The 12283-nt window shown below is 36.1% G+C and overlaps 1 protein-coding gene across 2 annotated transcripts in view; it reads right to left on the bottom strand.

Moving 5' to 3' along the window:
- Positions 1-278: 278 nt before the first annotated feature.
- The window catches only part of MXRA7 (matrix remodeling associated 7), a 49288-nt gene continuing 37283 nt past the window's right edge, over positions 279-12283 (bottom strand). The window contains exon 4 of one of the 2 annotated variants that reach the window (XM_074225100.1): positions 279-11621. In XM_074225100.1, coding sequence (XP_074081201.1) covers positions 11507-11621 — 115 coding nt within the window. In that variant the 3' untranslated portion in view covers positions 279-11506. The remainder of the gene's footprint in view (positions 11622-12283) is intronic. The other variant, XM_074225102.1, reaches the window with a different exon arrangement.

The following is a 12283-nucleotide window of genomic DNA, read 5'->3' as shown; positions in this document are numbered from 1 at the left end:
GTTTTTAATTCAGGTCCTTTTGACTCCAGGCCCAGTACTCAATCTAACAGGCCATCTAGCTATATGTCTACTTTACATCTCCTTCTAATATCCTTTTACATCTGTGTTTTATATATATATATATATACATATATATATATATGTATATATATGCATATTATATGTGCATATGTATAAACACACACATATATATGTGTGTGTATATATATATATATATATATATATATATATATATATATATATATAATATGATTTTAAAAAGTTGAAACAACCCCATAGTCAATGAATGTATTGGTTCTTTTTTTTTTTTGCTTTGTATTACTTGGGGAATTTGGGGGACTTTCTGACTTTCTTGATATCCTTGTATTTGTCATTTTAAATTAATAATTTAATTTAAAACATTTGTTAAATATTTGCTGAATACTAAATACCACACTAGCTTTTGGAAAAACAAGGACAAAAATGAAATTAAACAGTCTCCAGCTCAAAGGAACTTCTCTGTGAGGAAGCAACACATACACATATTAATATACAAACTTTATCTATCATAGTCCCAAGGTGCATAGGGACAAGGGTAAGGGTAAGACCCTAATAGCTGGGGGTACCATGAAGGTGTCATACAGGAGGAGAAAGTTGAGTTGAGCTTTGAAGGAATGAAGGAATTCTAAAAAGCAAAGCTGAAGAGAGTATTCCAGTCAAGATGGGCAGCCTGCTCTTCCTAGTGCTGACCCAGCCCTTCAAAGTTAATCTCATTTCTGGAACTCCTTAATTCTGTCCTCATTCCAAATAGGATGAAATACTGTGACACAACTTCTCCTATAGGTGAAGGAGAAACCGATGAAATCTGACTGACCTTTATTCTTCTACTGAGACTGATCTGAAACTTTACTCATGTGCAAGAATTAACATTAGATATATTTCTGCTCTGTTGTTTCCCAGACTTGTATCAATAAAATAAAATAGGTTGGAATACATCAATTCATCTAACTTTTATGTTTTGAACAGATCTGAGCACCCTGCAGGGGCTGGTTTCTGAAAAAAGGAAATAGAAAAAGGGAAACACCTTGGTCCTAACTCAATAATTATTTATTAAATACAAGAAAGAAATAATTATTTCTCTCATTAGGAAAGGAAGATAATGACCCAGAAATAAGTCCTTCAGACTCAGAAGAAGCCAAGACAAAGAGACAAGGTGGAGCAGAAGTTTAGAAGATGATGTCATCAAGAAAAGACCTACACCATGTCCAGGGTTCCAACTCTTCTGTCAGCCAGTGAAAGAGCCCAAGTGGCACAGTGGATAGAATACTGAGTCTGGAGTCAGGGAAGACCTAAGTTCAAACAATGTCTCAGACACTTCCTAATTGTGTGACCCTGGGCAAGTCACTTAGCACTTAGCCCCTCTGCCTCAATTTCCCCAATTGTTTAATGGGGATAATAACACCTACTTCCAGAGTTGTTGATAATCAAATGGGATATTTGTATAGTATTTATTACAGCAACTGGCACATGCTGTTGTTCAGTTGTTTCAGTCATGTCTGACTGTGACCCCATTTGGGATTTTCTTAGCAAAGACATTGGAGTGGTTTACCACTTCCAGTTCATTTTAACAGTTGTGACTTGCCTGGGGTCACATAGCTAGTTCATGTCTGAGATCACATTTGAACTCACAAAGACGAGTCTTCCTGACTTTCCAGACCCAGCATTCTACTCTAGAAGGTGTTTAATAAAAGCATTTTTTGAACATAGCTAGGTGTAACAAAGGATAGAGCACTGAGCTTAAAGAAAGACCTGAGTTCAAATGTGGTCTCAGACTCTAGCTCTATGTGTGACTATGGGTAAGTCATTTAACATGTTTGTCTCAGTTTCCTCAACTGTAAAAAAATAGAAATAATAATAGCACCTACTGCCCAGGCTTGTTGTGAAAATCCAATAAGATATTTGTAAATAGCACCATGGGTGGCTCATAGTATGAAATACTATTTATTATTATAATTATTAATATGCCAGTATGTTTCCAGAGTTCCATTCCACAGAGCAAGCAGAAGATGAAAGGTACAAACTTATGGTTAAAGAGATAGGTTGGAAGCCAAAAGCCTCTGAGTAGTGAATCTCTGCGTGTGTGTGTGTGTGTGTGTGTGTGTGTGTGTGTGTGTGTGTGTGTGTGTGTGTCTATGTGTTGGGGGGAAGGGGGGAATGAGTTCAGATATTTTGCTTCTACACTGAAAATTATTGAGTACAGAGCTCTAGGTCAATCACTGATTACACAATATCAATTGGATTTTCTAGGTTGTTGCTGTTTTTTTAAATCACATACCCCATTCATTGATCTTTTTTTCTCTTATATTGACAAAAGTGTTTAGAAATATAAATTTCTTCTTAGATTGCTTTGGCTGCATCCCACAAATTTTAAGTGTCTCATTGTCAGCTTTAATGAAATTATTGATTATTTCTATTATTATGAAATGATCTATTATTTCTATTACCTTTCTTGAACCCATGAATTTTCAAAATGTTATTTATTGTCCAATTAATAAGCCCTTCTTAGATCTTTATTTAATAGAATTTTATTTGTGGTCAATAATATTGCTGCTTTCCTACATTTGTTTGTGATTTTTTTTATGTCTCCCAGGACAATGTATAGATAGATAGATAAAGAGATAGGTAGATAGATACATATGCTCTGTCTTTTCCTATTTAACAATTGTCAGAGATGTAGACTATCTAATTTAACTAAAATATGATTTGGGTCCTAACTCCTGTTTATCACCATTTATCTGTAGATTAATGTATCTTTTTATTATGTAGTTGGATCAGATCCCCATGTATTTTGGAGACTACAGCTTTATCAGAAAAAAAATGTGCTATAATAATGTCCTGGAAAATCTGAGTTCAAACTCTGCCATAGATATTCACTAGGTTAGTTATTCTAGGTTAGTCACCTAACCTCTGTTTGCCTCAGTTTCCTTATTTGTAAAAGGGATAAACATTTACTTTGCAGGACTGTTGTGAGGACCAAAAGAGATAATATAGGTAAAATCTTAGCAGGGTGCCTGGCACATTGGCTATTCAATTGTTAACTAGTAATTTAGTGTTGGGAAGAAATGTGGCCAATAAAAATTGAGAGCTCTTGTGAAAAATGAAGAATTCTGGACTAGCCCTGGAATTGAAATAGCTCAGGATTTTTATTTCACAAGTCTGCAAAGTTCACAGATTAAAATCTTTTTACTGAAGAGACAACAAGTATGAATAACAAAGGTCCTGGTGAGGTGCCTGAGGGAAAGAGTGAAAGCAAAGCAGACAGGAGACCTAACTGAGCAGAGACTGGAATGAGGCCCTGTCAAAGCCAGGAGGCCTCAAGCTTGAGGACAGACTGAACTATAAAGCTTTAGGTGAGACTACCTGAGGGAGAAAAAGCAGCCTAGACTTAGGCCAGACCCAGTTCAGCCACAAGGAATAAGAGACCATAGTTCTTCTGGGGGCATAGGCTGGGAGCAAGTGGTTCTAGCTTAGGGAGAGAAAGTGCCCCTACTGCAAAGGAGAGGAAAGAAGGGCAGAAAAAAAGCTTTCTCTTCCAAGAGTCCTTTCTTAAATACATTTCTATGGTGGGTTGGATAAGGATGGTGCTTGGGAAAATGGTTTAACACCTGGCTCCAGGTACTCTCCAATATGCATGTCACAGGGAATGGTCAGGACAGTACTCATTGCACTTGGGTGGCATTGTACACATTAGTCTGTCCAAGTCCAACATAAGTCATTTCCTGTGTCCTGCATACCAGTGGTAGTAAAAATTATCCATTTTGTTTCCTGTGATCCTTTCTATTCTTTACTTTGCCATGAATTTTTCTTTTATCCTGAGCTGCAAAAGGTGATTCCTTCTTTGATTCTTAATTTTTTTGTAGGTTAGTTTTTTCTGTCCCACTCATATATCTATTTGTAGCTTACTGTGGTATTTGATGTAAGATGTGGCTCTAAACAATTTCTGCCAGTCTCAAATGACATTTTCCCAGCAGTTTTTGCTGTCCCCTTAGTTAGGATCTTTGGGTTTATTGATCAATATGCTCCTTTTTTTTTCATTTAATTCTGTGTATTGTAAAACTTACCCACTGATTGATTTTTTCTATTTTTTCATTAGTTTCAAATAATTTTAGTGGTGATTACTTTAAATATAGTTTGAGATTGACACTGTTTTAGGTCTCTTCCCCTCATACTGCATTATTTTATATACAAATATATATAATCACATATATTTAGATATTCTTGACCTTTTTTCCTCTAGATGGATTTTTTTAGCTTTCTATAATATTCTCTTTGCAGTTTGCTATGGCATTGAATAAGTCATTCAATTTAGATAGTATTGTTAATGTTATTATACAGACTATACCTATCCATGAACAAGTAATATTTTTCTAGTTGTTTTATTTCTACAGTGTCTTATAATTGGATTGATATAATTTCTGCATGTCTTGAAAGGGGAACTCAGATATTTTATAAACTTCACAGATATTATATTTTCAAGTCTCATTTTGGAAAACAAAGGTTAGGCTGGCTAAAAACTTCCCTTTAGGGAAGGAGAGATTGAATGTCCTCACAGATGACTCCTAGATCTTCATCTCATACTCACCTTCTTTTTGATTCTGTCCTTCAAGGCCAGAGCAGGAGAGCTTTAAGTGGTAGCCTCAGGCTTGTGGTCAAGTTCTTAACCATACTTTGGTAATAATGAAATCAGATTTTCTTCTTCTTAGCAGTGTTGTAGTGAAGCAGAGGAATTCTGAGCACAGAGAAATGCTATCTTTTTGTATTGGAAACAAATCTTGTGGGGTTTTTCTGTACTGTGGGGGTGTTCTCCATTCTCTGTTGGCTCTTTGTGAGCTCTATTGACTTTAAACAGAAAAGTGACTTTGGTCACACCCTTTGGGCAGAAGCATGCTAATTTGGTAGTATTAATGAACTCTGCTCATGAGCAGTGATTGCTACCTTACATCAGACATTAGCCACTTTTTTTTAGGTTTTTTCAAGGCAATCTGTGAACTTTGCAGACTTGTGAAATAAAAATCCTGTGTGGCTTGCCCAAGGCCGCACAGCTAGGTAATTATTAAGTGTCTGAGGCCGGATTTGAACTCAGGTACTCCTGACTCCAGGGCCCAGTGCTCTACCCACTGTGCCACCTAGCTGCCACAATATTAGCCACTCTTGGGGGACCACCCTCTGGCATCAGCAGTAGAGAACCACACCTATCCCTCCACAAATACCACCCTAGATCCACCCACCACAGAGTGTATACTTAAGGAATCATCACTTCTTCATCTTTCTCCTAAAATCCTGGCCAGGCTGCTCTGGTTTCTTTTTCCCTTTCTTTCTCCAGGCTAGATCCATGACCAACGTGGTCCCAGCTCCATGAAGTTGGATCTATTTTGATCTAAGCCCATTCATTGCCTCCTAGCTGTTTCCTTTCCATTTTTTTTCCTTTTCTTGACTATTCTCTTTGCTATTCTTCCTCAACTGTCTCTTTATTACCTTCTTAGAAACTCACCCTTTATTTGTGACCTTCCTCCTTGCTATTCTCCCTCAATTGCTCTTTTGCTTAACCTTATATCTTCTTAGAAACTCATCTTCTTCACTTTCTTAAAGTGCCTAAACCTGATGACTACTACGCTCCCTCACTGGGGAGCAGTAGTTTCCTGCCTTCACTTGAGCCCTTCTTCCCCTCAGGTTCTGGTAATCAGCCTGTCCTTTAAGTCATTATTGAAACTTACTATCCTGCTTCTCCAAAGAGCCTAACTTGTGAACTTTGTAGAAACTTTTATGCAACCTGTGAATTAAAGTCAAGCCTTTCCTACCTCTAGAAGTCACACTTCAGTGATTTTTCTCACTAAACACAGCTGTCACTCTCTCTGGCAACAATAGAAGGATTCATAAACCTAAACTGTAACTTGATAACCCCCAGATTAGAAGCTGACTCTTTTAGCTAATACTCTCTAGGACTCTCTGAATTACTCAATCAAATAGACCCCATTCACTCCTAGAATGTAGCAAAAAGCATCTACACAAATACATATCTTGGCTCACTAATTTATGTAAAGAGGAAATACAAGTCAATAAAAAGAAAATGACTAACCCCAATGGTCTTATTTGTAAATAAGTTGCATGGAAACTAATCACTTTCTCTGCAAAGCATCTATATTATGAAAGGAAATTTAGTCATATGAGTGAGCTACCATGATTAAGCAGTTTCTATGTTTCTCCAATAATCTGCTTGCCTTCCCTTCTTCTACTCCTCCTCCTATGCCTAAGAGAGAAAATTACACTGTTACTGCAACCAGAGGGAAAACCACATTGCTACTGTAAACACACAGCCAAGGTCATCACCATCATTATCACCACCACCAAATTATTTCCAGCCACTTTTGTCATCTTAGCTGTTGCTGCCACTGCCACTTAATAATAGCAAGAGCTCTATCTAGCTCCAGACTTTGTTAGACTTTCAAATCCTGCCCAGGTCTCCAAATTGTCCAGTGTTTCCTCCATATTCTTTTAGACAAAGAATAAGGATGAAGGAATTACATTTGCCATCATTCACAAAATTGATACCATGAGATTTCAGCATTGATCTTGCTTCTAGAGAATGTTATGTGATTTTGAATGGAATTTCAATTCTTTATCTTTTTCTTGTTGGCATTTGTTAGCATAACACACATCACCCCAGCCCTTACCATCTGAAGGCCAGGTAGATAATTTCACCTCTTTCCTGGGGTTCTCTCAAACATAGAGTCCTCTTGCTTTTGTTCAAAAATATTCACTAAAGAAGATATAATCACAAATATACAAATTTACCCCCCCCCCAAACACATGGGAGGCATAATCACTTTCTTTTCTTTTTTATACCAGTATAGTTCATGGCATCCATGCTGTGGTCTTCAGCAGATAAGAGTGGCTGAAAAGGAAGCAGCAGAGAGAAAAGTGGAAAGAGAGAGAGGATTACAGGCTTAGTCTCATTAATTTAAAGACAGAGGTAGCCCATGTAGGGGACTCAGAAGTTTTCATGTTAGATCATCCAGTCATGCTGCAAAAACCTCTCAGGATGACTCTATATTGGCAAACCAGATATGCCCAGACTACCCCAGACTACATTGATGATAAATAAAAAGCCAATTATTTATGTGGAGAGCTCAAGAGTGCAAGTTTAAGTTAAAACATAAATTTTGATATAACAGGGCGAGGTTTGCTTGAATGTGTTTAAGATTTATATGTGAGTATGGCTTTTAAAATATAGATTGTGGTTTTTCAAAAACATATCTATGAATGACGTAGATATGAATCTGAGATCTGAACTATTTATCACAGTTGGAGAACCATCCCAGCAGCCTATCTAGGAGGAGAGGTAGACAGTTCTGGACCACCAAAACAGGGTGATCTTCCCTATAGTCTCTTCCACTCATCAACTATCTCTATCTAGGGTTACAAGGGGGTTCAGAACAAAAACCGTGTCTAAATATGGAAGACAGAAGATAGTCCTTAGATTATAGCCTCCAATTTACCTTCTGCCCATCCAATGCTGGTTATACAAAATATCATTATAGATAGTGAATATTGAGTAAATCCATCATTTAAAGCAAATTAGCAAAGAGAAATCAGAGTTCCACTGATTAGAATATGCCAAAAGAATGAAAATAAGCTTCTCCAATAGACATATGGTCAAATAATATGAATAATTCTCAAAAGAATTTCATGTTATTAAAAAATCATATGAAAAATGCCCTAAATCACAAATAACAAAAGAAATGTAAATCAAGTTAACTTTGATGTTTTATCTCACACCTAGAAAACTGAAAACTGAAAAACATGGCAAAAGTTAAGAGTAATCAACATCAGAGGGGGTTGTAGAAAAGTTGACATATGAATGAATACACTGTTGATGGAGTTATAAGTTCAGTTATTATGGAAAATATTTTGGAATTATGTGAATAAAGTGGCTAAAATAACCATACCCTTGGATTTAGAAATTCCACTACTAGGGCAGCTAGGTGGCACAATGGATAGAGTACAGGCCCTGGAGTCAGGAGTACCCGAGTTCAAATTCGGCCTCAGACACTTAATAATTACCTAGCTGTCTGGCCTTGGGCAAGCCACTTAACTCCATTGCCTTGAGGGAAAAAAAAATCCCACTACTGATTATATACTTCAAGAGGCAACTGACTACTTTTGTACCTGCACTTTTTGGGGTAATCTGGGCATGCCTGGTTTGCCAACAGAGTCATCCTGAGAGGTTTTGGGAGCATATACTTCAAGAGGCAATTGACCACTTTTGTAAGCGCATTTTTCTCATAGCAAAGACCTTGGAAACAGAGAGGAGGGAGAAGCTGATGGTCATTAACTAGGAAATGGATAAACAAACCAGACTTCATGAATGTAATTGAATAGTATTATAAGAAATGATTACTATAATGAATTCAGAGAATCATAGAAATGCTTGAATGAGCTGATACAAAATTAAGTAAGTCAGAAAAAATATATATACTAACAAAGAGAATGGAAAGAATAGCTGCCACAAATATAAATGGAAAATTATAAAGAATAAGCTTGTTCCCAAAGAAGAGACATGAGATAGTTACCTTCTGCTCTTTTACAGAGGTAAGTAGTCCATGACTGTAGAATAATGCATATAATATCTGATATTTTTCAATGATCTGATAATTTTGTTGTTTTTTTAAATCTTTGGGTTTAAAAAAAATTCTCATGTTATATGGCAGACTATGACCCATGGACTAAATCTGGGCCATTAACTGTTTCTAGACATATTGCTATTTTAAAATGTAAAAACCATGCTAAGCTTATAACCAGGCTATGCAGGATATAGTTTGCCTAGTTTTGGGGGATGGCTTTGGAAGGGAGAAAGGAAATATTAGGGGAAATCTAAGGGAGAACAAAAGATAACAATAAAAATCTATTTTTTAATTGATCCTGCTTCATCTTGGAGACAAGATTTTAGCTCAGATTAGGAAGGGGAAAATAATTCCATTCATAGGTGATATATTTTCCAGTCTTAAGAATTGTAAGTCCTGGAAGTTAAAGAACATAATAGGCTTGGATCATCTTTCACAAGTATTTCTTTCTTGACTCCTTTCTGCAACTTCTCTCTCTACTTTTGACCCCAACAAATTGAATTGACTTTTATGCAGGTGTATATATATAATCAGCATCAAACTATACATTATTTTAGCTAACCATAAGTCTCATCTCCCTTCTGCCTTTGCCAGCATCCTGTGCTGGGATACTTTTTCTGAGTAGATGTCAAAGGGGTTGGTTAGACATATTTGTTATGATTTTTTAAAATTGGTATGAGAAGGGAATAGTGATGATAATGATGCCAAAAAAAGACAAAGACAAACAAAAGAAAGAATAAAGAGCTTTTGAAACATTTTTTTTAAATAAAGGAAGTTAAGGAGATACAAAGTACACAGTTTTGAAAGTAATGCATGGAATTTATGAGCTAATTTTCTTTTTTTTTCTTTTTGCAAGGTCTGAGGCCAGATTTGAATTTAGATCCTCCTGACTCCAGGACTGATGCTCTATCCACTGTACCACCTAGCTGCCCTATGACATAAATTTTAAAAAAGAAATACAATGTATGTAAAGGAGATGTTGAGTTTCAAAAGTAATCATTTTTGTTTTAGAAGGTTTTCATATGCAGAAATGTTCCTATTAGTTAACATACATTAAATTTAAAGAAACTCAGGAAATTTAAATAAATATTCACATATTCTGTTTTGTTGACATTAGGTAAAATTTTCCTTTTTGCAAATTTTTATTTATGTCTTTTTTTATATATCACCAGAATTTCTCCCAGTATTTCATCTATTTCCCTGTCTTCCTCCCAGAAAGTCATCCTATATAATAAATAATAGCTTTTAAAGAAAAAAGAAAAGAAAAAAAATCAACACATTTGAAATCAAATGCTTGTTTGAGAGTTAGTTCTGAGAGGGCTGTTTTGGTCACAAATAGGTCTGCTTTTCAATCAGTGAAGCAAGAATGCATTGTTCTATTATCAGAAAAATGAGCCCAAAGTTATTTGTTAGTTTAGTTTTGTGCAAGAGAGTCATAATTCACTAAACACTAGCTTCAAGTTATGGATGAGGTAACTTGATAAAGATGCACATGAAGTGGTCAAACAAAAATTCAATAAAACAAGCTGGAGCATGAGTACAAACATGACTGAACATGGTTACTGGGAAATGATTGCAGCAACTTGCTTGACACTGTTGAGCAACAGACCTGAGGGATCCCATGCTGAATGAAGCTATCTTTCAGCTCCTGAACCAGAATTGTAAACGACAGTTCCTGCAACTCAGTAGAGCCGGCACTCACACTTCAAAGGTTTTATGATTTCAACAATGTAAGTACTCCCATCAACATGTAAAGTACTCTGAAAACCTTAAGCTACAAATAAAAATGCTATCTTTTATTACACCCTGGCAAATAATCTTTAAGAGTTACTGTGATAAATGAACTTGTTAATCTACAGCCTTGTTAGTGATCTCTCCAATCATAGCTGGACCCAGTGAATTCCTCACCCACTTTCACTTAAAGAACCTTCAAGAAGTCACTGTCATAATTCAAAGAGCCATCATAATTCAATGAGCCATCAGAGGAGTTCCTGTATAGATTGTTTTCTGATGGGATCATTTCTTTCCCTGGAGACTGGTAGCTCCTCCAAGTCAAATGCCATGTCTTTTGTTCCTTTTATGTATCTTGCAGGACTATAGTCACTCTAGTGACTATATACTATATACTATAGTCACTCCACAAATACTTGAATTGAACGACTAGATATAACACAGAACAAACTCATTTTATTTCTAGTACCTTTATTCTGATCCCCAAGGGAAGATGAATTTTTGAAACAGACTTTTAGACCCTCAAGGAAGAAATGGACCTTGGACACTCAAAAAATTCTTAAACCATAACTCTATAAAAACCTTATAAGAATGCTAATAGGAAAGGTACGATATCTTTCAGCACCCCAAAAATCCCATCAGATTACTATTGTGGCATGAGTTAGGGCTTTGAGTCAGCTCTATTCTAACATCATTCAATCTGGTCTCATATTATAAATGTTTGTCTTAAGACTAACATGAGGAATTTTTTAGCTCAAGTCAGAAGATAGGGTATGTGTACCTATGTCACATATTCCAAACCTCAACAACAAACAATAAGGAAGGAAATTCAGCTAACAGGGTCTGCTCACCCCTCTTCCTCTATATGGAGTATTACTAATCCCTATGGAATGAGATATAAATAGCATATACAAAAAGGCATGTATTCATATATATATATATATATATATATATATATATATATATATATATATATATATACATATATATGTATTTAAACCTAAAAAAAATCTGAAAACAAGTTTCTAATCTAATAATAGTCACAGTAGAACTGTCTTCAAGGTCTTGTTGCAGGGTACGGCAGAAGCTATAGGAGAGCTCTGTTGTTTTTGAGACTACATATCATAAAGCTTGAGCTGTTCCTGCATATCTCCATCAGACATCTCTCCAAAAGTCTCCATATTGTCCTTCATGAGTTTGAAGATGGCAGCCAGCTGTTCTTTTCTAACCCTGCAAAGAAGAGTGAATAAAGAAATCTCTGGTTAAGGATGAATGATTAAGAGTCACAGAAGAGACTAATTTGCACACAAATACTTCAGCAAAGACCTAACAATTGTACCAGACCAATAATGACCAAAAAATTAAAAGAGAAACCAGACTAAGTGACTTCACCTACTCCAGGTTAACACAAAAAGGCAGCCAGAATTCTATGAATAAAGGACAGGAATATGACCAGAAAAACAATGTGAGTACATGCAAAAAAGACAGTCTATACCCTCCCAATGTAAATCAGATAGCTTTCAAAGCTCTATACCTGGAGGCAGGGAGAACTGTTAACTCTTCTCTTTAGGAAGTTCCAATGGCTCCCCTTCTGCTTCCTTTGCTTGGCATTTCAAGTCTTTCACAACCTTTTTCTAGAATCCCTTTCTAGGCTTATTGCACCTTTTTTTTTTTAATGAATTTGACATTCCAGACAAATTGGTCCTACCCACTGTTTCCTCAACAGCCTCTGTACTGGAGTACAAGCCTAGAATTCACTCCATCAAGTTCTTGTTCTTTCCAAATTTTTTCCCTTATTAATTTCATTTGTTCCACTTTTTACCTGTGACTCTATCCAGTGCTACCTAACTTGACTCTCCCTTTGCCCTCTCTCCTGAATATTACTTTATAAA

The sequence above is a fragment of the Macrotis lagotis genome, chromosome 2 (assembly GCF_037893015.1).
Source record: "Macrotis lagotis isolate mMagLag1 chromosome 2, bilby.v1.9.chrom.fasta, whole genome shotgun sequence".
In the NCBI taxonomy this organism is placed as follows: domain Eukaryota; kingdom Metazoa; phylum Chordata; class Mammalia; order Peramelemorphia; family Peramelidae; genus Macrotis; species Macrotis lagotis.
This window is presented reverse-complemented; position numbering and strand designations above follow the sequence as displayed.